This window comes from Erithacus rubecula (assembly GCF_903797595.1).
Source record: "Erithacus rubecula genome assembly, chromosome: 4".
Taxonomy (NCBI): Eukaryota; Metazoa; Chordata; class Aves; order Passeriformes; family Muscicapidae; genus Erithacus; species Erithacus rubecula.
This window is the reverse complement of record NC_136686.1, coordinates 63,440,428-63,468,427: the sequence shown is the minus strand read 5'-3', so window position 1 is coordinate 63,468,427 and position 28,000 is coordinate 63,440,428. Positions and strand designations below refer to the sequence as shown.

The window sequence follows — 28,000 nt, the reverse complement described above, 5'->3', positions numbered from 1 at the left end:
TGTTTCTACATGGATATTGGCAATTTGGAATTGAAATTTCTTAAGCTTTAAAGAGCTGACAAACTGTGCATGAAGCTACTTTGCCCAAAGAAGAACACAGAAAGTGCAAACTGTAATATGTCATCAGTTAAGTCAGTTATAAAGTTTCCTTTCCTGAATCTACAGTGGTATTTACAGATGCACAGTGACATTTAAAACAGATGCACTCAAGGAATCACAGGAAATCCAGGTTGGATGGGACTTCTGGAGATTATCTGGTCCAACCTGCTGAAAGCAGAACCTTAGACTAGTTTGCAACATTTAATAAATGATAAATTGGGAGCATATGAGTTATAATTTAAATTTTATCAACATATCTATGAATGCAAACTTGCCTAACAGGCACTGCCAAGGCAGTTTCAGTGTGTATAATAAAGCTGTGGCACAATGGTTCATATGCCCTGGGGAGAAGCTCATCAAGCCTTGGGCTACTCAAAGCTCCTTCCTCCCCTCTCTCATCACTTGACAGGTGTGTGACAGGAATAAAGGAGGGAAGGAGGGAGGTTTGAAACATCTCAAGCAATGAATTTGCCTGTGCTTATCCTCTTGTTTATCATGCATATGATTTGGTAAATTAGGAGCTGATTTTGATTTACTTCCTCCAAAACATTTAGAATTTTCTGTGAGCTTTGAGGAGCTCAATATTCTACAGGGCTGCAGTTGCACAGGTTTGGATTATTATGAAATCTAGAGATTTTTTTTCTAAGATGCTTTTAGTCTGTGTTATCCTTGTGTAAAGCTCCACAAAGATCTATGACAGTTGATAAATTCAAAATTTAATTTTTGACATTGACAACAGATCACACTTTTTTCCCTCCCCTCCAGTTGCTAGTTTTGCAGAACTGTAAACAGCAAATTAACAAACTATCCCTTTGTTTTGGGGGTGGAGAACATCCAGGAACAATGAAAAGCCTGGGAAGGAAGCATGAGAAAGATTTGTGTCACAGAATGAGAAATTCTTCAGCAGGGAAAAGCACCTAGAGCTTGTTGGAAATTTGCTAAAAAGCCCAAGTTCTGGATGATATTTACTTTTGCAGGCTTCCAAGAACCACAGCTTTTTTGAACCACCAGAACTGTAACATCACAAAGGTTTTGGAATTCCTGGAGTTGTTCCATACCAACAGCCATGGAATATGCATAGATCATACTAAATCTGGCATGGAAAAAGAGAACTACCAATAACATGAGAGCAACAATACCACAAGAGCAGGAAATTCTGTGTGAGATAGAGATAAAACTGAGAAGCCTGAAGTTCATGCCTAGACACAAGTCCATTTTTTACTGAGGATTCCTGTCCTGCCAAGTGACAGCACAGCTGCAATATTATTTAACACACTCTGTATTAGGTTTCCACTACTATTTTATTACTATATAGATGTTTACATAACCAGTTTTCAATTGGTTACATTCCCTGAGAGAATAAGAGAAGAGGAAACCATCTGATTTTCATTAAGAACTACTTGAAAGCTATCACATATAAAAATCATTACTCTCTCTTATGGATGAGAGCTCCAGTAACATCCAATACCTCCTCCAAGTATAAAACTCCCATTATGCTTTATTTTTGACCAATCAGAACAGAACAGTTTCATTTTCAAATAATTTACAGCTTAAACAGGACAGGCTGAAACCCAAGTACACTGACATGAAACTCCATACCATGCATAGCATGCTTTGGGCCAGACAGAAGTTTCACCAAGGCCCAGAAGGCATCTTCTTCATTCATGAACATCAGGAGCAAAGCTGTGATCTGGCTCATTCCCTGACAGTATCCAACTTCCTGAAAATCACACAGTGGAAATATTAAAATGCTGGAAACAAAAGCCTCATAGCCATGAGCTTTTAGCTTTTCTGAGTTAGTAGAGGAAATATGATGTCAGTCCTGATGGCAAAACTTCCCACCAAACACACTTTATATTTAAACATTAAAAATATTGATAGATAGAAGGGATGATGCACATCCCTCCAACTCAAAAGTAACCTGGAAGTAGTGATTGATTGCTCATTATAACTCACTACTGATGAACAAAATCCTTGGTCATTACTAATATTTTCAAACTACTGTATCATCTTTTTGTTCAATGGCTGCATTTCTCATTTAGTTATAATTTGGGGTGGGGTATGGAGGGTGAGAGCATCTGGCTTTGTTGAGGACACCATCTGATAAACACAGGATTTTTCAAGAGTGACCTGCCACTTCAAACTTGCCCAATAGCAAGCAACTGTAATAAACCCAAAGAAAAAATTTGTTCCAAAACTGAACTTGAGTACTTCCTCTGCTATTAATTTTGAATTTTATGTCAGGAACCAGCTGTCACTATCATTTAGCTGCAAAGATAACCCCATCAATAAAGTATTTGTGAAGACAATTAATTGTTTAGTAAGTTCTTTCAGGTTTAGAATTTCTTAGCACAACTTTGTTCTAGAGATAAAACCAAAGCATAAGAACTGCCACACATTAGGAGGAAAAATACAACAACAGAAGTGCAAAATAAAAACTTCAGTATAATATTCTCATCATTATACTTTGATGATTGATTTTACACATAAATATTCATGCAACTTGAAAATACCAGCCAAATGTTTTTATAGGAGGTATAAAACGTCAGACAGAAAGTAACATTTCCTAGAACTTTGAAAATATCCAAACAAACCAGTATTTAATTCAAGTAACTGCTTTAATTTCTCTTTCCTCCTCTACAGTTAACATATTTTATACTGACTTCTAGGGAGTTGCTGGTGGACATAGAATGGAAGATGTACAGAAATGCTAAAAATGGGCCCAAGAAATGAAGCTGCATTAAAACCACAGTTAAATGTGGACATGAAGACATTTCTTTTTCTTCTATTTTTAGCATACAGCCAAAAGACATTACAAAATACATAAGCTTCTAACCCTTATATAGAGACTGGAAACCCCACTCTAATAAATCCCCATTAAGGACTGCAGCCAAGACAAGGGCTTATGTAAAGAAGATGCAACCTTTTAAACTAATTTCAAATTTTTAGAACCTTTCAGGTTATGAAATACACCTGTGGACTCCAACATTCATCTTTCTGCAGCATTTTCTGTCCTATCATTGAAATGAAAGACAGGCAGATAATACAATGGGGGGAAATATCAGTCACATAACACTCCAGCACAACATAAATTCATTATTCTTTATTAGTCAATCCTTGGCTTCAGCCAAGTTGCAAGCATAGCTCAGTCTGTCCAATAAAACTCATAATTCACATGCTTTATTTTAACTTCAGCTCAAAATATATCAACAAATAATTTATTTCTATGTACTTCCAAAGGTGTCTGAAATGGTTGTTGGTTTTCTTAGGGAGAAAGAGATGCAATTAATTATCTTACAGCACATTCTGAGAAACCAGATTTGAGTGTGAAGGAACACAGCTTACCGTATTATATATGGAATATGCAGCTAAAACATGGAACAAAGATTGTTGCCTGGAGAAATAAGAGCAGAAAATGAAAAAAAATACAGTATTATCTATTGTAAAAACAGAAAAATATAGAAGTAATGAACTAGATTTTAGAAATGTTTTCCCAATATAACTTGTCTAGCAATAAAGAACAGGATAAACCACACTTCACAATGGTAAGTGCTTCTGATTTCAAGCCTATTTTGTAATTAGCACCTTTATGATGTTTTACAGGTTGAAATGTTTCAAAATGTATCAATGCACTTTTGAAGAGAGTGGTGGCACATTATCATTTTTACAGACAGGTAAAGTGAAACATTGCACGGATGACATTTCAAACACTGATTTATTCTGAATGCCAAAATTTAAACTCCCCAAACCTGATTTCTGTGCTTGCAGAACACTAACAGCTGTTACTGATTCCAAACAGAGATGTAGAAGTGAGGATGTGAAATACACAAAGCAGCCACAAAGGTGTCTTAATCTTGGCACTGAAATTAAAGTCTGCTCTAGTGACTGCTACTGTCAAACTGAAGAAAAACATTATTAACTCTGGCTCAGCATCCTGTGCTCAGCCCTCTGTTGATCTCTGGGGACTTCAGAGCTAGAATTACAAAGGGCTTTGTGGGGGTCCCTTGCTTTCTGTAAAACACTTCACACTGTAAAACAGTGTAACTTGTGAAGGTAGTAATGGTGGAGAGCTCTCGAAATCAACTTTTAAACTCCCAGCTTTTTTGTCACCTGTTCAGAAGAGAATCTGGATACTTGAATGCCTGCTTTCATCTACAAGTAAAACTGCTAAAATTTAACAGCAGAGTTCTGCATATTGGTTTTTTTCTGTCCAGTAAAATTTTCTCCCTGTTACTAATCAATGAATGGAAAGACATATCAGCAGGTTAAAAAAAAGAAAGCACAATCCAGAAGGTGCTTGTTTTCTTCTGTGAAGAGGATTTACACTTGGAGAATTTTATCAAAGCATCTGTGTTGTGGCAATTTTGGTTTACTCTCTTGCAGAACTGAACTTTAGCCATTCTTCAGTAACCAAAGGAAAGTGTAACAAGGTACTAGACATTTAGCTGGAGCCTCATTTTACAATGACAAACAAACAGGTCCCCAGTGTACACAGGAACCTCCTGTACCCTCAGCTGACCATATGAAACTGAGTGTAGCAGGTCAATCTCAGTCACAGCTCCAAACACAGAATAAAGGTGATTGCAGTATTATTTACACTAGATGGTAGCACTGAAGACCTGTAAAAGAATGAACCTTCAAAGACATACAGTCTACTTAAAAGTCAATCAAGCAATTGACTTACTATGGAGACTTTATTTTATTGCCATGTGAAATGATTTCTGAATTTTTCATCGAGGCATTGCTGGAAATGCATAATATATGTACAGTAATTCTGAGATCTATTCCAAGTGTGAAATTGCTTTAGGCAGCCAAAGGATTTCCTGTGGACTCTGAGGGCATGGTTACAACAGCCACAGAGACTGGAGCTGGCTCTGCTTGTGTTAACCCCAAACTCACAAGACAACAAGCTTCTGCTGACATCTAAAACGTTTGTACAGGACAAAGAGAGGCTTGAGCAGCACAGGCACTGCCAGCCCTGCACAAATGGAGCTGAACTGCACTGAACCATCTCATCCTGGGAATCTGTGCTCCTTCCTTACAGCCACCAGAGAAATTCCCCTGATTTAGGATTTTTCCACAAAATATCTAGAATAATAATGTAAGAAAATATTTCTTTTAGATCACATTCAAGTCCAACGCTCTTGAGTACCACTTTTTGAGAACAGCAGCCTACCATAAAATCTGCCTTGGCAAGAAAAGGAGATTAAAAACTGAATACAGAGACAGAAGGGGAAAAATACCCTCTATCTTCTCAGCAGGGTGCTGATGCTGCAAGTGAGCAACAACACTGATGTGTGCATCCCCACTTTTTTCACAATTAAACATTTTTAAGGATGACAGCTGCCTAATATTCCTCTCATCTAGTGGCAGCAAAAAACAACGAAACAAAACATTTTGAAGAAATCCAAAACCATTATGGCCTACAGTTGTAAATCATTAAATGCTCACATACAAAAATACTGCTTTATTTCATTTTGAATTAGATACTGGGAGAAGAAGAATACAAAATACAGAGGAAGAATAAAATCTGGGAATAAAGTTGACTTACTTGACACCGTATCTGTCCCGAAACATGATGTGGTCTCTGTATGTCCGGTTCACGTCAAGGTCAATTTGCCGAATATCTGGAGAAGACCCTCGTGCTTGACACTTCAATTTCTGGGAGTACAGTAAAGAACACAAGTTTAAAATTGTGAACTGGAAAAAAAGCAGAAACCTGCTTGACTGTACAGCTGTACTGAATTAATTGCCATCATGTGATTTAAAACAATTTAAAACAAGTGACAAGATTAACAGGTTTAACTTCTAAAATAAGCATATATATGTACAAATTCTGAGAGTCAGACACAATCACACAGTAAAGATGTAGAAAGACCAATCCCATAAGACACATTTTTTTGATACATCAGTAACTACCCATATTTAAGGCTGTTTCAGTATTTCAAATTTCTTACTGCCATTTCTCAGGCAGGCACAGCACTAGAAAAAGACAGAAAATTAATTCTGCTACTCAGGAACAGGAACCTGAGATGTAAGTGCTCTAGACTAGGCTTTAAGCAAATTATTTAGTGTGGTTTTCATACTTTTCCTGTCTTTTTCTCTAGCAGAAGTAATAGCTGTATAGCTGCCAGTTATTATCTAAATATAGGTAATGGACATTTCTGTAATAATTTCCTCTTTCTATTCTAATCTAATTTAGCTGTAGAATATGTCTGCTTTAGCACTTGCTTTAGTGTTTTATAATTAAATCCATTTCTGTAATTGAATACTTTCGAAACCTGCACAGGTTTAGACTGACACCTTATTTTTTTGCACTTACAATAATTTTCTCTTGACCGTCATTAATTTATTCTCACTTCTGTCCATAAAACTTGAGATTGCAAGACCTGGATTCAACATGGTATTTTTAAAACATTACTTCTGACTATTAGAGACTACCAGAGACAGTCGAAAGGCAAAACTCTACAGACTCTGGTTGCAAGAAAACAAGAGTAAAGTCAAAAATGATAATAACAAAGGGAACAATAACATGCATCAAGTCTGTTGAACACAACCAGAAGCTTTAGGCACATGAGGAATTACTTTTAAGTCACAGAACCAAAACAAATACTAACCACAGCTACATGCACCTTTCAGTACAATTTAAACTAAACACCCAGAATGATTTGTCCCTGAGACAGACAGAAAAGCAGCAAAAGGAAAATTTCTAGTTTTAAACACCTAAGATTTGATGGAATATAGGAAAAGAAGCACCCTGAGCCCTTGCAATCATCACAGCTTCACGTGTGAGAGAACAGAAAGGTACCAAAAGTCTGAGAAACAGGAAGGACAGAAGGTTAAGAACTGGTCTTTCCCCTGCAAAGAGAACTGAAAGAAGCTGTTTAACCTACAATAAATATGTATTATCCTGACTTTATGGTGTGCAGTTTGTGACACTTGCAGTGAGCAGTGTTAATATCACCTCAGGAAATAGGAAAATAGCAGCAAGATGAGTATATAATAAATAAATCAGATTACAAGAGAAGAAACTCTTCTTACTTCTGTATCTGAACTACAAACATTTCTTTGTTTTGCATTGAGCATTAGATGACATTAATAATTCCCAAAGATTATTTCACCTATTTTTAAATGCTTCTAATTTCACTCAGCATTCTTTCCCACAACTACATTATTCAGCATTACCTCTGTTTCACCTCCTTTGGATCTCCCACTACTCTTACTGAGGAACTTAAACACAATATAATACTCAGAAAAAGCAGCCTGTTAGACTAAAGAGCAAGAAATACGAGGAAGTTAGCAGACACCAAAATTTAGATAACATCAATGCCAACATCAATCTTCCTTCACAAGACTCCTTATCTACTCAGCTTTTGAATACACAGCCTTTTGCCTAGCTAAAACAAGCAATAGAGTGCAATGTAATTTCTAATTTATTTTTTAACACTGTATAACAGCAAAGGCTTAATAAAGCCTGTAGCTGTAGTATCTGACGTTTTAAAATTAATATTAAGTATAAATTCTACAAACTCACATTATAAAAGTCTTTCATTTCTTCTTTCATCTTAGGAACATCAAGCAACAAAGACCAGACTTGCCCTCTGAACTGTCGTGGGATCCCTTTATAAATTCTCCTATGAAACTGCAAAAGAAGAAAAGAAGGTAAAAATGCAGCACAATTTACAATGCTCTGAATAAAAGGAACAGTGATGCACAACATGCTAAAGAGAAAAATGGAATTACACCAAGCACCCTAGGAAAGGGACAACCTGCTGGGGACAAAGTGTTCCAGAGTGTTTTGAGGAATGCACCCAGCAATTTGGCACCTCCTGACAGAATCCAGAGGCACAGGGACAAAACAGACACACAGGCCAAACCATCTCAGGTGATGTTTTCAAGCCAGGATTTTTGCATATAGGAAGGTCTATCAAAATTTTATCACCTTTGCTCAGCAAATTTTGTAATTTAGATCCCAAAAATCAGATTCTTAGCAACACTATTTCAGGATACACAAAGAAGCCACAAATAACTCACTGCAATTACAGTCTATATATAAAAATAGTAAAATGCAAGCAGCAAAATCACAAAGCTTTAAAAATTATCAGTAAAAACCTAAAAGCAGAACTGATTTTTTAAATTCTTCTGAAACTGTGACAGTATGCTAAAATGCATGTATGCAAGGAAATAAACTGAGATCACAAAAAATCAGAATGTGCCATTTCTAAAGCTAACAGATCTCACATTGTATTTCTAAACTAATAATCAGTCTCCTACATGCATATTAAAACATTTGGGGGAAAAAAAAAAAAAAAAGAACACAAAAAGGTGTTATCATCTTTCATATCTAAGACAAGGAAAATTAAAAAGACAACCCTGACACAGAAAATGAACTCTTCTGAAGTTATGTTTTTACCATTATTTTAATGATTACACAGGGAGACAATTAGGTTTAAAAGAGAACAAACCACACACAACCACTCCAATTTTTTCTTCATGTTTATCCTACAATGGAAGTTAGACCTTAAAAATTTCAGTTGACAAAGCCACCAATTCCTTTCAACATTTTTATAAAAGTTATGTTTGCAGTAAGAAATATTTTAAAAGCAATGTCCTCCTCAAAGACAGGATGGTTTTTCTTTTCATGTATTTCCCATCTCCAGTTTTGGAAAATGAATGAACTCCTCATTGCAGTGTATTTCCAAACCTCCTGCCATTTGGAATATATTGGGTCTTTAAATGTGTCTTTAATGCCAGCAAGGATTTGTGTCTGGATTGCAGAATCTGTAACTCCTGCACATAAGGTTATGAGTTTCTTCCCTTGTTCCTTTTTCAAATTAAAAACATAAACTTGTATAAGATACAACAGCCATCCTGGAGGCTGTCCACAAAAAAAAATGTTGTGCTTCATAAAGAAAACTTTGCTGCATTAATACTACAAATGCTAAAGAGCAACACTTGCAGTGTGAGCACAGCTGTGCCAACACAGTTTCTTCTGTAAAGATGAAGAACAAAATACAGAGCTCTAAAGCATCCTTCTCTACAGATGGACACCCTGAGATCAGGTCACAGGATTTCACCATGTGTCAAGCCAGACACAAGGTCACTTGCTTGTGGGAGAGAAGAAAATTCAGTCTTTTGAAAGCCAAACATCCCCAACTGCAGTGGAGTCATCCTGGGAAGAGATTAGCCTGTCTACTGGAAAGCAGAATGAGACAAACTTGCAGTATCTTTTCTGGAAATTTGGAATAAAACTATGGGGAAAAAATGCAGTGATTGATGTCCTCAGTGACAGGCAATTTTATCCCTCAGGCCCATGACCAGCAACAGATACCTTCACAACAAACATTTTTGACAGATAATTCTAATGTTTTAACTAATTTTCAAATATCTCCAAGAACAAAAGATTATTAATGGAGACAACTGATTGAAGAATAAATTCTCAAGACTACTGTTGTTGTATAAATTAGTATTTTGGGAGAAGGTCAGGTAGATATAAAACGCCAGAAATAAGCCTTTATAATAATGTCTTATCCAAACAGAATTAAAACAATTCAAACCATCCATCCAAAATGTGGAGTTGTTCAGGAGTTTTTTGGAAAATAAAACTGAAGAAGAACCTCGAGTTTCAGAGGAGACCCTGACATTTACAATTTTCCCATCTTCTGCACTGCCTAGGTTGAAACAGCCAAATGCTAGAAGAGCCCTAAAGCAGTAAGTAAAAACTGAGACAGGGAACTGTGGAAGTGCTTTTCACAGAAAAGTTTGAAAAGTGAGTTGCAAATATAACTTTAAAAAGAGCAGAAAGGACAGAGAGGTGAACAGTTTCATCAGCCCACAACAGCTATGCCAAAAAAACAACAACAACAAAAACAGGAGGAAAGCAAACATTTTTAGTAGCTAAGTTCTGAATTGTTGCACTACCTGACAGAATAAACCCAAATAACATTCACAGCTTCTTGCACACCATTTTAGATCTGTGTTCAGCTGACTCTGCTGTTCCATCTGTTCTTTTGTTGAGGCAGAGAAAAAGCTCTCAGTCATCCCAAGTCATTACCAGATCCTGCCTCCAGACTCAGCAGAACACAAGAGCAAAGACTTCCACCATCCCATACAGAACAGAGGAATGTCACTCAGTCATGGCAGAGGCTCCACTGCACAAACAAGAACATGGAAAGGAGTGTGAAAAATTTCATGGAATGAAATGGAAAACTGAGAGGAGTGGCTGATATACCAAGAGGGTTGTGCTGCCATCCAGAGTGATGTTAACAAGCTGGAGAAATGAGCTGCCAGGAGCCTCACAGAGTTCAGTATGGAGAAAAATCCTGCACCTGGGAAGGAACAACCTCAGGCACCAGAACATTCCAGGGGTCACCAGCCAGAAAACAGCTCAGCAGAAAAGGACCTGGAGGTCCTGGCAGACACCAAGTCAAGCAGGATCCAGCACAGTGCACACTTGAAGCAAAGATGACCAATGGTATCCTGGGCTGCATCAGACAAAAGTATTCCCAGCATGTTGAGCGAGGTGATCCTTGCCCTCTGCTCAGCTTCTGAGTCCAGTTCTGGGCTCCTCAACACAGAACAGACATGGACACATTGCAAAGGGCAACAGAGATGATGAGACTTGACCATCTCTGCCACGAGGAGAGGCTGAGGGGGCTGGGACTGTTCAGCTGGGAGTGAAGAAGGCTCAGGGGGATCTTATCAATTTGGCTTTTGCACCTTCCTGAAGGGAGGGTGCAAAAAGGAGAGAGCCAGGCTCTGTCCACTGGTGCCCAGTCACATAACTAGATGCAACAGGCACAAACTAAAATACTGGAGATTCCCTTTGAATAGCAGAAAACATTTTTTTTTTTGCTGTGAAAGTAACAGAGCACTGGCACAAGTCACCCAGTCAGGCTGTGGTGTCTCCAACCCTGGAAATCTCAAAAGCCACTGGGACATGGTCCTGGGCAGCTGGAGGGGGCCCTGCTTGAGCAGGGGGGGCTGGACCAGGTGACCTCCAGAGGTCCCTTCCAACCCCAACCTTTCTGTGACCCTGTGCAATGCTGCAGTTTTGTGAAAATGTCACAGCTGAGCTAAATCCTGGGGAGTGGTGGGGGGGAACTCACACAAACTTCACTGCAAAATTCATTTCTGATAATCATTCAGTCACCAAACAGTTAAACAAAATATAGATGAGCACACTGATTATTAGCTAGCTCAGTGTCTTTGCCATAAGCACCATGCTAGTGCCCTCTGCTGTCTTCTATGTCCTTATGTAATATCAGGTAAAAAATCTGCTGAGAAATGCTGCTTGTCTCTCTATACCTCTAGAACTCTCATCAACTTTTCTGCTCTCTCCAAATTAATAATTAAAACAGAAAGTAGAAAATTCAGGAAGCTAGTTTTTTCATCTGCTTCTGAGAAGATGAAATACTGAGTTAATTTTAAATAATTTGTGAAGAATAAGGCAATCTTAAAATAGTCTCTCAAAACAAAACACAAATATATAAACTCAGAGTTCAGATAAAAACACACATCTATGAAAAAATTCATCATTCAGAGAATGGGGTTATGGGATCTAGGATGTTTCCATCAGTGCAGGACATGAGAATATACATATTATTATATGAACACACGATACATAAAAAATACAGGTTTAAGCTCTGTAGCACATCTGCACTGATATTCAGCCAAGGACAGCTGTCAAACTCTTGCACTTCTTAGTAAGATTGTTGATCCTGAAGTAGGTAGGAGAAACTGTCACTAAATGAGGCCCTAAGACCCTGAACTAAAACCCTTATAAAGCAGGAAAAAAAAAATTAGCTATCATCTCAATGAAGGCCATAATGTCCAACATGCAAAAACACCTGAAAAACACCTGAAAAACATTCCTTGACTGACCCTCATCTCTCCAGCTCATAAACTCAGCTGGCTTTGGGACAAGAAATGAGGCCACTGTCACTCAGCACTAGCCTGTAGAGTGGCAACTGGCACCATTGCTCCTGCAAGATATAAAGCTGGTTTTCTTGAAAATAAAACGTTCTCAGCTGTCAGGAAGAGCTGCACAAGTAGCAAAGGGGCTCTGCCACCTCAAAAAGAATCAGTGATGAGAAGCCTAAGAATTAAAATCTGAAGTCTCACAAGAAAGTATATTTATAATGAAAAGAAAATATATTTATAAAGGCTGCTGCCTTTAGAGGTTCTTCATCTTCTGTGGGCTGCATAAAAACAAGAAAAAGTGCAAATAGAAGAGTTGCTCCATCTCATTCAAAAATGTCAGGAATGCAAAGAGGGTTCTTCATTAAGGTACTGTGCTCAGACTCCAAACGAACTGGAGACTTGATTATTACACTGTGTGTGAATGCCAGAACAGCTGGAAATGGCAGCTACCCTGATTGTTTCTCTTCTTCCTTTCCCCTTCAATTTAGGCAACTTCAATCACAGATAGATGAAGGCAGACAGGGAAAGACAAATACTTTGGTGGAAATACTCAAATGGGAATACAACATGTAACAGTTTTATTTAATCTTTCCTGAAAGTTATGATCATACTAAGCCAGGAAGGATTTACTATCTGTGGGTGGTTGATTGTACCCTCAACTACTAAGCAGTAGAATACAAATAGGAAATAAAAGCACAAACTAGAGAAGGACCACAGTGAAACACAAACTTTGCTGCTCTGTGACACTTCCTGCATAAGAAATGACTGATAGGGAGATGAAAGCTTTATTTTGACAAATATCAATCAAGCAAAGACACAAGGGCAGTTACACACTTCAGAGTGGTATGTGTAAGAACCATGACAACTCCACTGAAAGAGATGCCTAAATAACCACACAGGAATCAAGGAGTTTTATGCACAAAGAGAAAGAGAAAAGCACCAGGAGGCCTTTTTGAATGAACAGGAGTGCCTGCACAATTTCAAATGAAAAAAGGAAGCCTATGGGGAGGAAGCAAGGACAGGCAGTTTGCAGAAATACAGAGACCATCCCAGATTAGAGAGCTAAAGCCCTGGTGAGATCAAATCTGTCCAGTGACATGAAGGCAACAAGAAAACCTCCCACATGAGGAAGGAATTGTTCCCTGTGAGGTTCCCTTCCAGAGAAGCTGTGGCTGCCCCATCCCAGGACTGACAGGTTGGACAGGGCTCTGAGGAAGGTGGCCCTGCCCATGTCAAGGAACTGGAACTCCATGATCAATAAAGTCCCTTCCACCCCAGGCCAGTCTGTGATTCTACACTGCCATGGAGCTGTACATGGGCTCACTTTGTTACATCACACTTCACTACCTCTAAACTATTCCCCAAATATGGTAGAGCCTGACACATTTCTGGTCTCAATATGACAATTCTTCCATCTTTTTCCAGTTCTTTGTGGTCATACATTTCTAGTCTCTATCCCCCATCCCATCTTTTTTTACAAAATTTAGCACTAGAGTTCTAATGGGGAAACAGTGCAAGTTCCCAGACGCCTCATCTATTTCTTGTGATATTCTTCAGCAGTCAAGATCAGGTGAAGATGTAAACTGAAGCATCTCAAATGCACACACACATCCACTAGTGTGTTAATGTTTTCTAATTAATTCTCTTTGTGAAGTTATGACAGGAAAAAAAAAGGTTGAGAAGCAGTCTATAGGCTGGTCTGCAAGAATACTGAATGAAAACTGTAGTTTGCAATTAAGCATAGGACAGTTTGGGATAATGGAAGCAAATATACACATTCATTTACAGTATTATATAGATTAATTTACAGTATGTGTACAGTATGAACAGATTCCTTCAAGACAAAGCTCTCATAGCTGTATATTTTGAAGACTCATCACAGGCTGTCCAAAGTCCTGCATTTTGCACATATATCCCTGCTGTATACTTGGGACCATCACTTTCTCTGAGTCTCCCTTCCTACCAATTTAAGAGCACAAGCATGTCTCAAATATGCCATTTTCCAAAACCAAGCCACCACTACAATTATAATCTATAATCCCATAACATTATTACTGTTGTTGTTGCTGCAATGTTCCCTTCAGTGCTGTTTCAGGAGCAGCCTGACTGCACAGAAACCATGACAGTGTCAGGTGATTTGAGTCTTGTAACACACAGGCTGCTCATTTTCTTTAGAATTTGTTCCTCTAGCATTAATCACTTTATCCAGTCAAGTGAAGACAGAAAACAAGACTCAGGAACTGTTCCTGCAACTATCCTTCCATGCTTCAAAAACGTTAGCTTGGAATGCTGGGGGATTCTTCCAACACATCCAGATAAAAACTGCATTTAATTGTGAGTTTTGCCCAACTCTGAGATCATGGCCAGGCTTTCCATAAAGAGCAGTGACAAATAATGTCTGGCTTTCCACTGGATGCTCAGGAGGAGGAGGAGGCAGCTAATTCTTTACTCTGTATCTTCTGGTTCACTTAGCAGGTAAGATGTGAGATAGAATAAGGAAAACACCCTTGTTTTTCTAAATTTCGTGTGCTTCACTAGAGTTCAACAATGAGTGAAAATTTTTCCTAGCCTCAAGTGAAGTTCATCCCTTTATGAACATATTGAATTATTCTTGCCACTATTTATAGTTCAGCCTATAATTTGTTACATGAACTGAAACTCCTTCTGCTCAGCTGATCTGCTAGACCTTCTGCATGCCTGGTGAAGAGAGGATTATTTATATAAGTCAGTGTCTCATGGACTGATGTCACCAATGGCTGAAGAGCACAACCACTGCAGCTTAGATGACACATGGTTATTGTGTTACCTGGAAGGTCATGTTTAATATTCTCTTTGCAAAGTAACAGTAACAGAGTATTTTTTATTGTCCCTTTGACTTGGGAACATATTTGATCTTAACATTTCCTTACTGCCACATTAACAAAACAAAGTCATAACAGTTAAGACCTCTAGTTTCTCCTCCCAGAGAAAATGGCAGAACAGAAAGTAGGATTCTAGGAAAAACTTTGAGAATAAATAATTATTTTTCATGCATTCACATCAAATTTTAAAGAAATGGATTTTCTAGATTCTGAGCTATACCCTGTAATAGATCAACCACTGCCTTTGGTTTTTAACAAAAAAAGTCTCAAAAACAAATGTAGAGAGCAGACAAGAGGAGCAAGGGACATGCTGAGTATCTTTGTCCCTCTACTTTACTTGTGGCATCTCAGCTCTCTGCTCATCAGGCTAACAGGTATTCTGGTCTCAATCTCTGTCTTCTAAGGTCTCAACTTTGCATAAATAATTTACATAAGGAGGAGGCCAGTAAGGCAGTAAGGCCATTCCAGGCCAGTCACTGGGGCAGGAACCTGGGATGTGGAACAGCTGCCCTTGATCCTCTGCACTACAGGTGGATCAGCAGCATCAAAAAATACCAAAAGAAAATTCAAGTCTTAAGCTGTGTCAAAGAGAAGAATGAATCTGAATTCAGGATTCTGTGCATTATCCAGCAAACAGCCACAAGAACAGATATGAACACCCCCCCCCCCCCTCCCCCCCACAACCCACTGTTGGGAATATGGTCTCTCCAGCAAGTTTTTTTTCCAGCTGAAATTCTTCCATAATTTTAAGATGACCAAGACCACAATTCCAGCAAATAAAAAGTTCACATGGAAGTCCCCACCTAGGTTTTAAAGCAAGTAAAAGTATTTAGGACTTAATGGCACACCTGACATAACCCATTCTGTCCACAGTTTATTCTGCACACATGAACTCACTGAACACAATTCCTGGCATTTGATAACCAATTTTGTTGGGCAATTACTATTGGGTTAGTAGGTATTATTGCATTTTGGAAGAACAAAAAATCTTATTCTTTCAGTGTGGGGTTTGTTTTGGGGTTTTTTTTTGGCTTTTTTTTTAGATATTAAGCACAGGCAATCTAATTTCAGGATATACATTTTTTCTGTAGTGACAGCCAAAGAAAAAAGCATACAGAATTTTACCTTTTCACTATTCTTGTATTTTTCCCAGCTTTTCAGCATCTTAAGCCATTTTGTAGTTCTTTCAATTTCAAGGTGCTTTTGCTGAAAAGAAATTACAAATTTTTAGTATCTCCAAAACAAATGCATTTAAATTTGTCGGTTTTTTTCCAAACAACAAGAAAAAGTTTAACAGAGCATTATGAATTTTTTTTTTCAGTCATCTGAGAACACCAAAGAGTAACATCAGTTCATTTAAAACATTCAAAAAACAGCCAACCAAAAACCAAGCAACTCTTATTTTCAGAACTACGGACGAATTGTATTTTGTAAGAGGAGGTTAAGTACAAGATTTCTAAAAGTTTCTTTTTTACTCACTTGGCAAGGTAGGAAATAAAAAAAACAACAACTTCCATTTGTTTTTATATTCAGTTTTCAAGCAAGTAATTTCTGCTGCAAACCACTTAAAACTTAGTTGTCTCTGAAATTATCTTTTTTCCTCAGACTTGCCCTAAACATAATTATCTCCTGTTTGCAAGTGCTTACACAAACCATCCCTTCTTAAAAGGCACAGGGTTAAAAAGGAACAAAAACAAGAACATTCAAGAATGATAGCACAGGAGCAGAAGTGGGAATAAGCATTAATCTTTAGACATTAAAAGCTAGAAACCCTTGCCATAATTCTCCTTTAATTCTCCTTGTAAATTTTCATGTGAATTACCCTGTGACTTAACATCAAAGATTTCTTCTGAAGATCTATTTGCCTAAATTTTATTACTGACAAGAATATTTCAGTAACAAGGTGACAGAATGAGAATCCAAACTAAAACCAGCCCCAACTTCTCAAAATAAATAGTTATATTAAGTAGTCTAGCAAATACAGCCCTACTACCTTAGAAACTGCCCTTCTATCTATGAAAATATTGCTAGAGTTGCCATCAGCTTCTCGAATTTGGGAATCAAACAGGCACTTGGAATCAACCATCTTAGTCTGTGGAATTTCAAGGCACTTTGGCACAACACAACCAAAAATCTGTATTTCATTAGCTCTAATGATAAGACTTTCAGCACTTATTTTTACAGCTCAGTTTTACATTTTGCAAACTGTCTCTGATAATACTACAAAGTTAATAGTTAGCTGTGTGTTTTTACATGTTTTTAATGAGTCTATTTCAACTCTCTCAATAAAGCTTTGGAGCAGAAGATCTAGCCTGGAAAGGTTAAAGCAGAAAAATGTATGTGTGTGGCTACTGCTTTCTCTTCAGAGTTGAATATAAACAAGTATTTAGTTTTATTGTAAAGGACAGCCCCTCTACCTCCAACTTCAAATCCAGGGATTAATAAAGACAGGAAGGACATTCATATGGTTAGAGATTCAGTCAGGTAACAAAGTAAAAGTTTAATTTTAAAGCTCTGCAGGATACTGAAAAGTTATCAACACTTTCATTAAGTATTTATAAAGTCAATTGCATCCAAAATGCGGGGGGAAATATAAAAGAAAATTATTACTTATTGTCCCAATAGAATCCTAATTTTACTTCTAGCTTTTACCCATCAGAATTTGTGCATTCGTTCTTGGCTATCAATGCAATAAAATGGGCTTCTTTAATTTCCTGAACTTCTTTAACCCAGGAGTCCAAAGTGTTACATTAGCACAAGTATAACTCGATTAAGTTTAGGTCCACCCCAACTATGGCAGGTCCACAAAATGTCCTGTAAATAAGTTGGTTTGGGTTTTCAAGTCATTTCTGTTTGAATTCAAATGCTGTAAGCCTGACAAAAGTATAAAAATGTCATGGGGAAAAGAAGTGCCTGTACTATTTCAACCTTATCTATCTACTCATGTTGCAATCAACTGCCCACATTCCTCTTCAGGTTCTGGCTGGATTGGGTAATAACTCAAATACTTGCCTTTTAAATTTTTCTTACAAGACATTTCTTAAGACTTATGTTAGAAGGGAAGGCTAGAAAAACTATTGCTTCCAAGATTTCACAACACTTTTTCTGATTCTCCTTCACACTTATAACCTCTTTAAGAAATCAGCATTTCCAACATTTCTTAAAGCAGCTGTTCTTTAGACAAAGTTTATGCTGCAGGAATATCAGGAAGTCAGGAAAGGTCTCTGCCCTCAACAGGTTTTTCATGTAATTGGTAAGAAAAAGAAAACCCTATCTGCTTCCACAGACTTTTTGTTTGTATGTGTTTGATCTGCTTTCAAGATTTTTGGTCCTTTGAGCCAGAAGCTCACTTCAATTGTATATTTATTCAAGCTTTTATGTCTTTGTGTCAATTTACCCATTCTCAAGTGATGCTACTGTAGTCAAAATAGCAATTATTTTTGTGTTCAGTTGTTGAAAACTTTTAGCTATTTCTTTGCCTATCTGAATTATGTTCACTTTCATGTCTAACAGGTACAACACTGAAAACACAGATCTGAGGCAGCTCATTGCAGAGCAGAGGGATGCTACTGCTGCTCTTTCAGACAAGTTCCATGTAGTTGTCACCAAAAAAAGGGGGAAAAAACCCATTTATCTGTCTTCTGAGTACATTTTACACTTTGAAGCATTTTTGCCATTGGGTGTAACAGAATCCCTAATTGAAGCAGAGCTGGTTTCTACTCTTATGTCAGTAAACAATTCACTAGTGAAAGCAAAAATATCATGAAGTTGGCAAGCATCCCCTCATCTGCAGCACTTCACCTTCCCAGAGAGAACATGTGCCAGGGGCTGAGGCTTAAAACAATGCTTCAGCAAAAGCCTCAGACAAAACCAAAACTTGCTGAACTGCTCCCCAGAGAATTTATAATCAAGTAAACCAATGACTGACAAAACTTAACTGAAAATTACTTACAAAACATTTCACAGAACTTCAAAATCAGAGTCAGATTCAGACTACAGATTTACTGAGGTCAGTTCTCCTTTCCTCCTCCAGGAAATCTTTCCTCCACTTGTTTTATCTGAGATATGCTGGATGATTAATCTCAAGGTTAAGAAGTTCATAACATAGGACAATGATTTGATGCATTTAAGGCATGAAATGTGAAGCAATGTAAGTGAAGCACCAAAATGAGTTAATTACTATTAATGCAGAGTAAAGGTGTTATGACCAAAAATACCCACACAGAAATCCCAGCCTAAGGGTTTTTTTTTGCATCTGAAGAACAGATTCCAAATTCACAAGAATATCAACCTTTTACGTAAGTTGCAAATGAAATGAAAACTTGAGTTAGGGATATTTTTTAAAATTCACAAGGCAAAAGGAAAGCATAAATAGTTCTGCCAAGTAAGTGACTTCAAAAAATATTGTACAGAAAGCTTTTAATCTTAGCCTACATTAACATAACACAGTAATCCCTATGAATGGTATCTTGAAAACTGCAAAGATTCAAGCCCTGCTGACAGGAGCCAGATAAAGCTCAGACCAGCAGAGGTCAGGATACCATCAGGAGTGTAACCAGGAGTCGAATGTGGGAGATCACTGGACGATTATAAAAACACACTGGACTTGCAATTTAACACTGACTCCATAAATACAGTTCCTGTGCTGACACTTTGAGACAGCACAAATGCAGTTTGGGACAGAGAACCTAGACACTATTTCTCCCAAATAATTCAAGGCTAACTACAAAGCCACAGTGAATCAGAGCTTCAAAACATATCTATCACAGTAGCTGCAAGCTGCCTAATATTTCTGCTCAGAGACTCAACCCCCTGCTGTGTCCTTCTGATGGAAATGAAATTATACATTACACTCACTGTGTTATTAAATGGAATGAAACATGGCAGGAAAATGCAGTTATTTCAGGCTGTGTATGCAAAACCAAGGCAAAACAAAAGAGACAAGTTCTACTCTTCTACAGTAAGAATTTTTTACTAGCTTCAGTATATAATTGAAACACAAAATAATTAATTTTCAGAAGCACTGCTGCTCTCAAGGAGCTGAGCTGCCTTGAAATAAGAAATTCCATCCTTTTTCCATGTCTTTCACTGATTTGTGCAGCCAAGAGGACTAACTTAAACCTTTAAATATTTTATCTTGATTTTTCTGGTTTGATTTGGTGTTGGAGGTTAACAACAGACCCGACTGACCAAGGGGAAATACCAACAGTAAATAGACCCAGATAAGCAGATATTCAGTTCCCCATTACTTCTCCACATTCCCAACACATCAGTTACCAAACTACTTCTCCAGAACCCTCCAGCAGCAGAAGGATTTTTGGACTAGGACCCACAGCAGCTGACAACAGAACCTGCACATCCAGAATACATTCAGCTCAGCATTACAAGGGAGGTCACCACACTGCAGGGGCAGCAGGATATTTGTCACCATTTCCCAAAGGACACAGCACACACCCCAGTGTCAGTGCCACCACCTCACTCACATCATCCATCCCCCTGCACAGCTCCTGGCACACTCAGCTTTCTCTCCTAAAGGGCAGAGCTGGGTGTGAGCTCTTAAGCAGCTCCATTTCCTTCACCAGACCACAAAACTGGCCAGGAATATTCACTGTCATTGGCAGGAGCAAATGTAAGAATGAGTGGGCACCCAGGGACCTGTGACAGGTCTTGGGATTTACAATGTGCTTCTTTGGAGATGCAAATCACTAAAATCTTTCATCAACTCATTTCACAGTGATTTATATTTTTAAAAGCTGTAAATCTTGAAATGTTTATTTACTAGTAAAAAACCTGGAGGACAGTGGACTTACCTTTTCTATCATCACATCATGGACTGGAAGCTCCTCTGGACTAAAAACAAAGACAAAGTTCATGTTAGTCTTGGTTGATCTTGGCACAAAATCACTTCTGTATAGGCTCTTACAGTCAGCACTTACACCAGCAATTTGTACCAACAAGTGAATGAGAATTCTGAACTGTAAAGAAGAACAACTAATATTAAGTACAGGATAGGATAATAGCTTAATAGAATATTTTAAGTCCAGAACTAGGATTTTAAATGAAAGTAGCTGCATAACTTAAGACAAACATTGCATAGCTTAAGAAAACTTCTTTTTTTTTTCTTCTGTGAAAGCACTCCATGCTGTATGACTGAACTGAAACCCAAATGATTATTGTTTTGCTTTCTTTGACTATATTATTGTTTGCTGATTTACCAACAAAAAAAAAAAAAAGCATCCTCTGTTACTACTGTGCTCAAGGAAAGGCACTGAGAATTTGCTTGACTTGGGAGAGCTAGCTCATCTGTTCTCAAAACTACAAATCTCCCTCTAAGTAGCAAGCAGAAAGTAGCAAGGGAAAAAAAAAAAAAAAAAGGAGTTTTGTTACTAAGTACCTAAGTAATAGTAAAAATTACAGTCTTTTCGCTTCTTACCCCAAGTCTAAAAAAGGCAGTGTAGGAATTGAAAGCTTGAAAAGCAACCTTTGACCTGATAAATCTTCAGATTTTATACTACTTTCATTTCATTCTGAGGCCTCTGACTTCTGTTTTTCTTAGCAAAGAAATTTGTGCTTTTCCTCTGCAAAGTAACTGGACCACCTTGATGCCAAGTGAGCTCTCCCCTGCAGCTTCTGAAAACAGCAGCTCAATTGTAAAAAGCAACTCCCTTATGCTCTACAGGTCAGATAAATAACACACCCAACAAAACCATGTTTAAAAGGGATTAAAATACAGGAAATATGTGAAATACTTTTAAAAATTCCTACTGAGTCTTGATATTATGAAAAACAACCCTCATACCTACAACATTATAGCTTTCTACAGAGAAGATATTAAACACCAGTATTTTAGACCTGTATCCACTCTGTGCAAGGGTGACCTTGGGGAAGGTTACAGAAGTAAAGCCTGCAGTCAGTGTAAGAACACTGATGCAAAACACTTGAATTGTATTCAATCTGATTTAATTTATAAGATGCTGTCTCAGATTCAGAAGTTATATTTGAATAAAGAAATAAAGAATAAAATAATACATTTGAACCACTTCATCTAATGGAAAAACTTGCTCCCATCAACACCTTCACAGAGACCACAAACAAGTCAAAGTTTCCAGTCCATAGCTCAGAAATTGTTAAAACCAATATTGTTTCTCTTGAGAAGCATTGCAAAGAGCATAATTCATTCATTTAGAAGAACTCAACAAATATCTGAAAGTTTTCTTGCTGAACAACAACATAATCGAAAAAACTCTTGATCAACATCTAATGCACAAGAAACAACCTCCAGTCAGTGCTATTTGTACATGTTAACAAAATTATAGTACTATGCATGCTCTCATATAACTGACTCAGGTGAAAGCAGGCCCTTTGTACATCAAATATCACCTAGAAATTCAGATTATTAGAAGTGGAAAGGAAAAGCAAAGGGGAAGAAACAATTCAATTTAATACAATCTGCTTGGGGTGGCTGTTGTTTGGTTTGGATGCACAAGAACTGCTTGGCCTTCTCACATCACTTAAAATTTCCAATTCTTCAGTGACAGTAGCAGGTCCTCCATGAGCCTCCCACAGCAGCCTCATTCTTTGCAGCCCTGCAAGGTCACACCAGCAGCTGGCTGTGCACACAACACACAACAAATTCTTTTTCCCCCAGTGCTGCCTGCACTGTGCAAGGCAAGGATCTGACAGCTCCACATCCCCACGGACTCACTCTGGACACAGCAGCTCCTCTGCTCAACTGGGACCCCTTGACAGCTTATCTGCACACTGGCATGGAAGCTGATCACATGAAAGATTAATCAAATCTTATTTTTCACAAAAGGAGAATGAGTTATAATAATTTATTAAGGAATTGCTAATTTTGTGAGTTATCATCAATGTACAAAGAAAAGGCGTGGCTGAACCTCCTGAAGAGGAAAAGGCAGCCCTCATGTCCTGGGAAGCAGACACTAAATTAATCCAATATCAGATTTATGCCAAGATTGCTGATTATTCTTTTGAGCTGCACAGCTCTGCACTAATACCACAGAGCTACACTGACATTCCACAGCAGCACATTAAGGAGCCCCTTTTTATTCCCCAAGTCACTGCTGAGCACCTGGCACACAGCACAGAAGCCAAAGGAACTGCCTGGGGCTGCTCAGTAACTCCCTGGACATGCAGGAGCTCCTGGAGATTCCCTCTCCACTAACAAGATGGCATCAACTGTGCCCCTGTACTCACACATGTAAACATTAAAATCTACCCTGCAAGGAAAAGCAGTGCCAGGCACATAAACTCTCTCAAGCCCCTAAAGGTATGTTAAATAAATATATTTCCATTTAGTGTGCTTTCTATGCAGAAGAACCTTAGAGATTTTCTTTTATTAGGTAGGATCAGACACAAAATCAATTATTGTCTATGTACCTATTATTTTATTGTACCTTCTATTTTTTCTTTATAATGATGCATCTTTCCCTTTCTTCTCCAGCCAAGCCAATCTAATATTTTTACACCTTAATTATTACCTTTTAAAAATTAAACTTCTCCAACCATTCCCAATCTATTTAAACTTGCATTTCTCCTGGCTTTTATCTGCATACTTCACCAAACAATAATGGGAAATAGTAAACAGCATTAACATAATATAGCTATATCCCTGAGATGACTGTTTTAATAGCTCAAGTAATACTCATTTAGGGGATCCAGAGAGAACAGAACTGATTAACATGATTAGCTTGGAACCATACAATCCTGGATATCCAAAAGAGGAGTCACAGGGATGCTTTTAACTGAAGTCATGAAAATAAGGTCTCACTTAGCAGAAACAAGATCTTAACACTGTGCTGTCCCCACTAAAGTAAAATCTGAATAGGTGAAGTCATCTGTTGAATGAGGCAGGAATTAACAATCACTGCACCTGGTCTGTGCCTTGCCATGAAGACAGAGCTCCCCACACAGGAGCCCCACAGCAGCTCAGGCTCTGCCTGTCACTGCCAAGCTCCTCTGGGGTTACTGCACCAAGAGAAAGGGCTGAAGATCAGGACTCCAGGTCTGGGAGCTGCAAACCCCTGCAAATCAAATCCCAGCTACAGTAAGGGGCCTGATGGTCATCCTACTGTGAGGTTCCTCAAAGACTTCTCCCTGGAAGAAATATAAATACATAAATACTGGATTCCAAGGTCTGACTGGAACTTAGGATCTCTACCCATGGTCCTCACTGGTGGTGATCTGCAGCACCAGCCCAAAGCCATCTTCCCCTCTTTCAGCCTGAACTACTTCCACCTTCTGGTGAGAAGGACTCTAAGGTCAAAGACAAGACTTCATTTACTAGACCAGATTCAAATTGCCTCTTTTTATCACGTTATAAAGGATGAATGGGACTTACATCTTTAAATCCACCACCCTGGCTAACATAGGTTTTCATTAATGTTTCCAGAAAATTTTTTAAAAATTATGTCAAATGCATATATCTGTCACTTCAGACCATTAAATATGAAGATCTATGGTTTTGACCATTACAGCATGTGCTGTAATTAGCCTCCTTGAGTAACACTGGTCATTGAAATAAATTGAGAAGTCTAAGGCTTAACAAGCTTACATCCCCTACCCACTGCTGCTGTTTAAATCAGTAATCTTTAAATAATACTTTGATGTATTTGTTCAATACAAACACAAGGAAAGACTTTATTATATTAGACATTCAAAAGATTTGTTCTTTTCCTACACTTGTATTTAAATCCCAAGTATGCTCCCCGCTGACTCAAATCACAGCATTTTCCTGTTTCTGGTTTGGCTTAAGTTTAAAAAATGTAAAACCTCCTCTGTCCTTTGTAGCTTCAGTTAAGGATGGAAGATATTTAGTGCAATGATCAACCTTGGTACACCAGTTACCCCAGAACTCTGAATTCCAGAGGATCAATTCATCACTTCACAGCTACAAGATGGACAAGGCCTAACAACAAAATTTTCATTGGGGGAAAAATAAAGTGGCAAAAATTGACCACAGTAAGACCAAAAACACTACAAAGCTTAATTGCCCAAATAATTGTAATGTTCAAAATCTTTTGGTATGCTGTATTTTTATTTCTCAATTTCTATTTCAGAACTGGCCAGGGCACTTTGGGGCTTATCATGAAACATTTGTGGGAATAACTGTGATACACACAAGTGATCTAATTAAAAAGTCAATTACATTCAATATTTCTGTATTACTGTAACAGAGACATTAAAAAAGTTTAATCTTCATAAAACTTGCAAAGAGGTAGCTATGGAAAAGGTTTTCTCAAACTATTACTCAATTATTTTCTCATGCTCCCCTCTAAGTGCAATAGCATCACCTTGTACCACTGCACAGAGTTTCATTTTAAAGGAAAAGTAGTTTGAAATCATATCTGGCTTCACATTAATGTGAAATACAATGTGGGAGAAGTTTCTTGCAAAACACTGATCTTCATGGTCTCATTGAGTTAATCATGAAGAAACAAATGCTGTGCATTCAGCTTGTCATTTGTGATGCACTTTTAAATGTTTAAATCCACAAGGAAAACATACTTGCTATTACCCAGGAGACTTACCTTGAAGGAAATATTTTTAAAAATTTTTAAACACAGTCATGTGTATCATTTTGAAACCTTCATGATCAAGAAATTTGTGAGGAAACATCCACAAAAATATTAGTAATGTATAAAACTTAAAACCAAAAGTGACGTGAAATAAATTTGTTAAGAGTGACCATGCACAGGTAAGATATGAGAAAGTAAGAATTCCCTTGACAGGTGTCTGAAGAGCTTTAGCACAAATGGAATTGTCTTGCTATACAATATGAAACTCAGATTGCTGAAGTAACAACTTGCACCATTACAGTATCCAGATATATTAGGAAAAAGTAAATCTGCCAAAATAGGCAGAGTTTTAAATTGTGTGATTTGTCAGGAGTGAGTTGTAGGAGTCTATGGCTTTACTAGACACAAAAAAAATGAATGTATTCACACTGGGAAACCAACCCTACAGCAATAAACACACTAATGAGGTGTTCTGTTAGGTCTGCCTGATACATGGCACATAAAGCTGTCAGGGCAATATGGGGTATTATGGATATGTGCAACAGTGCTTTGCAACAGGTAATTTTCAGAGGAATCCTGACTATGAAAACTGCTTTAATCTTCCAGTTTATCAAAGGAAATTAAAGCAAAAGTGTTATTTTCAAAATCGATAATATAAGGAAAAGATTTCTGAAAATATTAAAGAGAAGGTAAGAAAGCTGTTGTTCTTCACAGATAAAATTCTATGGCTCACCTCCTTCTTTCTATCTCACAATTTACTTATAAATTCACCATATTGACTGAGTTTGTCTTTCAAAATAATTGGAGCTCTGCTACTGTAATCATCCACTTGGAATTTTCACCAAACAACCTCTGCACAGTATGGGGGTAGTGACTACAGCAGATTAAAAAACAGCTTTCAGAAGTTTTGTTAAAATTCATAAGCAAGCCAAAGCAATTAATTAACATATGGGATAAGCCAGTGTGACATTCCACAATATAATTATCAGGAAACATGCTGCAAGAAAGAATTTAATGCTGGCAAAAGGTTGGACCACATGTGATTTTGTGACTAGGTTTTATTTGCAATTATTATTTGTGGATTCTGTGGATGTTGCTGCCAATTTGCACAGCACAGTGCCATGAACATGTAGCTCCTGTCCAGAAAGTCTCAAGCAATGTGCACTGTGAGAAATGAGATAATATAAAATCGAAGTTTTATCAAACTCAACTAAATCACAAAATGGTGACTTTTTAGAAAAGTACTTTGCTGCTTGAAAGAAGGTGATTTTGCTGTTAGGTTTTCTTGCCAATATGAAAAATTATCAAGAAATTCATAGCAAAAACCATAGAACTGTATTTTCACTGCCAAATGCTAGAAATATGTGCTTTCCTCTCATTTAGTGAAAATGGATGTTCTATATGCAAACTTGAAATTTCACCAGCATGGAATCAGAAAACCTTTGAGAAAATCTATAATCTGCTTTAAAAAAAAATTGAGCACATCAGCATTTCTAGTGATTTTTGATGTCACTTTTTAACTGTACATAAATTAACACTGAGGTTAAAAATGTCTTCTCAGAATCACATTTTCATAGAAAGATAAAAATTAGTCTAAGCTACCTTAAAATTCCCAAAAGTCTAAAAGGCAAATGAAAGAGAGTGCCTTTCTTCTAATTTACATTTGAAAAATGTCTAAAACACCTAGGATTTTCTCCTTAAACACATATCTCCTGTTTTGAAGTACTGCTCAAAGGTTACTTCCTGTGCAGATCACTTACACCATAAATGAACAGTGATCCATGGTTTGCATGTTGGCAGCTTCATCTGCATTAAAATTCACACACTATGCAATATGCAAAGTGTATTTCAACATAAATTAACTAAGATGGTATTGTTCCAGCAATATGTACTTGTTCACTGCTGAAGCTCAAAGCATTATGTACCTACACCTGCTTCTTAGAAGAAATAAACTTCAGTGGTCTCAAATCTCATTCTGGTGGGTCCTTCATTGGCTCAAGAGCAGCAGCATCTTTGCACTTCTAGAAACTGGTCCCCATTTTGGCATTCTTTAAAACCTGTGCCAGTAAAACACATTGGCCATTCCCCACATTCAGTTACTTTACTCTTCTATAAATGCTAAATTTAGTAGGAAATATATGAGACAATAATAATTATTGCTACTATGATTATATTTATGTTTCAGAGTTTAAGCAGTAACTCAAAAGCATTGCATATCACTTTATGAATGCTGTATAAATTAAACCATATTAACATAGTCAATCATTTTCTTCAGCTCTGCTACCTAATAGCTCTTTTCATACAAGGAAGTACTTCATGAATTCCTAGTACACACTGGGTGATCTTTTACTCAAATCAAGTAGCAGCAGCTGTTAACAAAAAACACATTATTTGTCCTTAGCAGGCAGAATTACCCTGCAGCTTATTTTTGTGTTTGCCATCAAATCTGCAGGATTGCATTCATCTCATTTCCTTCTGTATCTGCAGGGGATTGCTGAAGTGACAGCCTGGGCTAACTCAGCTGAAAGAATGGATTTCAAATTCAAATTTCAACTCTAGTCTTAAGAATAAGCTTAGAGT

The 28,000-nt window shown here is 37.6% G+C and overlaps 1 protein-coding gene across 3 annotated transcripts in view; it reads right to left on the bottom strand.

Annotated features, from left to right (window-relative positions):
* Window positions 1–28,000, bottom strand: part of USP6NL (USP6 N-terminal like) — a 109,399-nt gene that overhangs the window by 19,972 nt on the left and 61,427 nt on the right. For all 3 annotated transcript variants that reach the window (XM_079304429.1, XM_079304427.1, XM_079304428.1), the window contains 6 exons: window positions 20,693–20,732; window positions 16,008–16,088; window positions 7,634–7,741; window positions 5,651–5,760; window positions 3,445–3,493; window positions 1,699–1,819 (listed from right to left, as the gene is read on the bottom strand). In XM_079304429.1, the coding sequence (XP_079160555.1) occupies window positions 1,699–1,819; window positions 3,445–3,493; window positions 5,651–5,760; window positions 7,634–7,741; window positions 16,008–16,088; window positions 20,693–20,732 (509 nt within the window). The remainder of the gene's footprint in view (window positions 1–1,698; window positions 1,820–3,444; window positions 3,494–5,650; window positions 5,761–7,633; window positions 7,742–16,007; window positions 16,089–20,692; window positions 20,733–28,000) is intronic.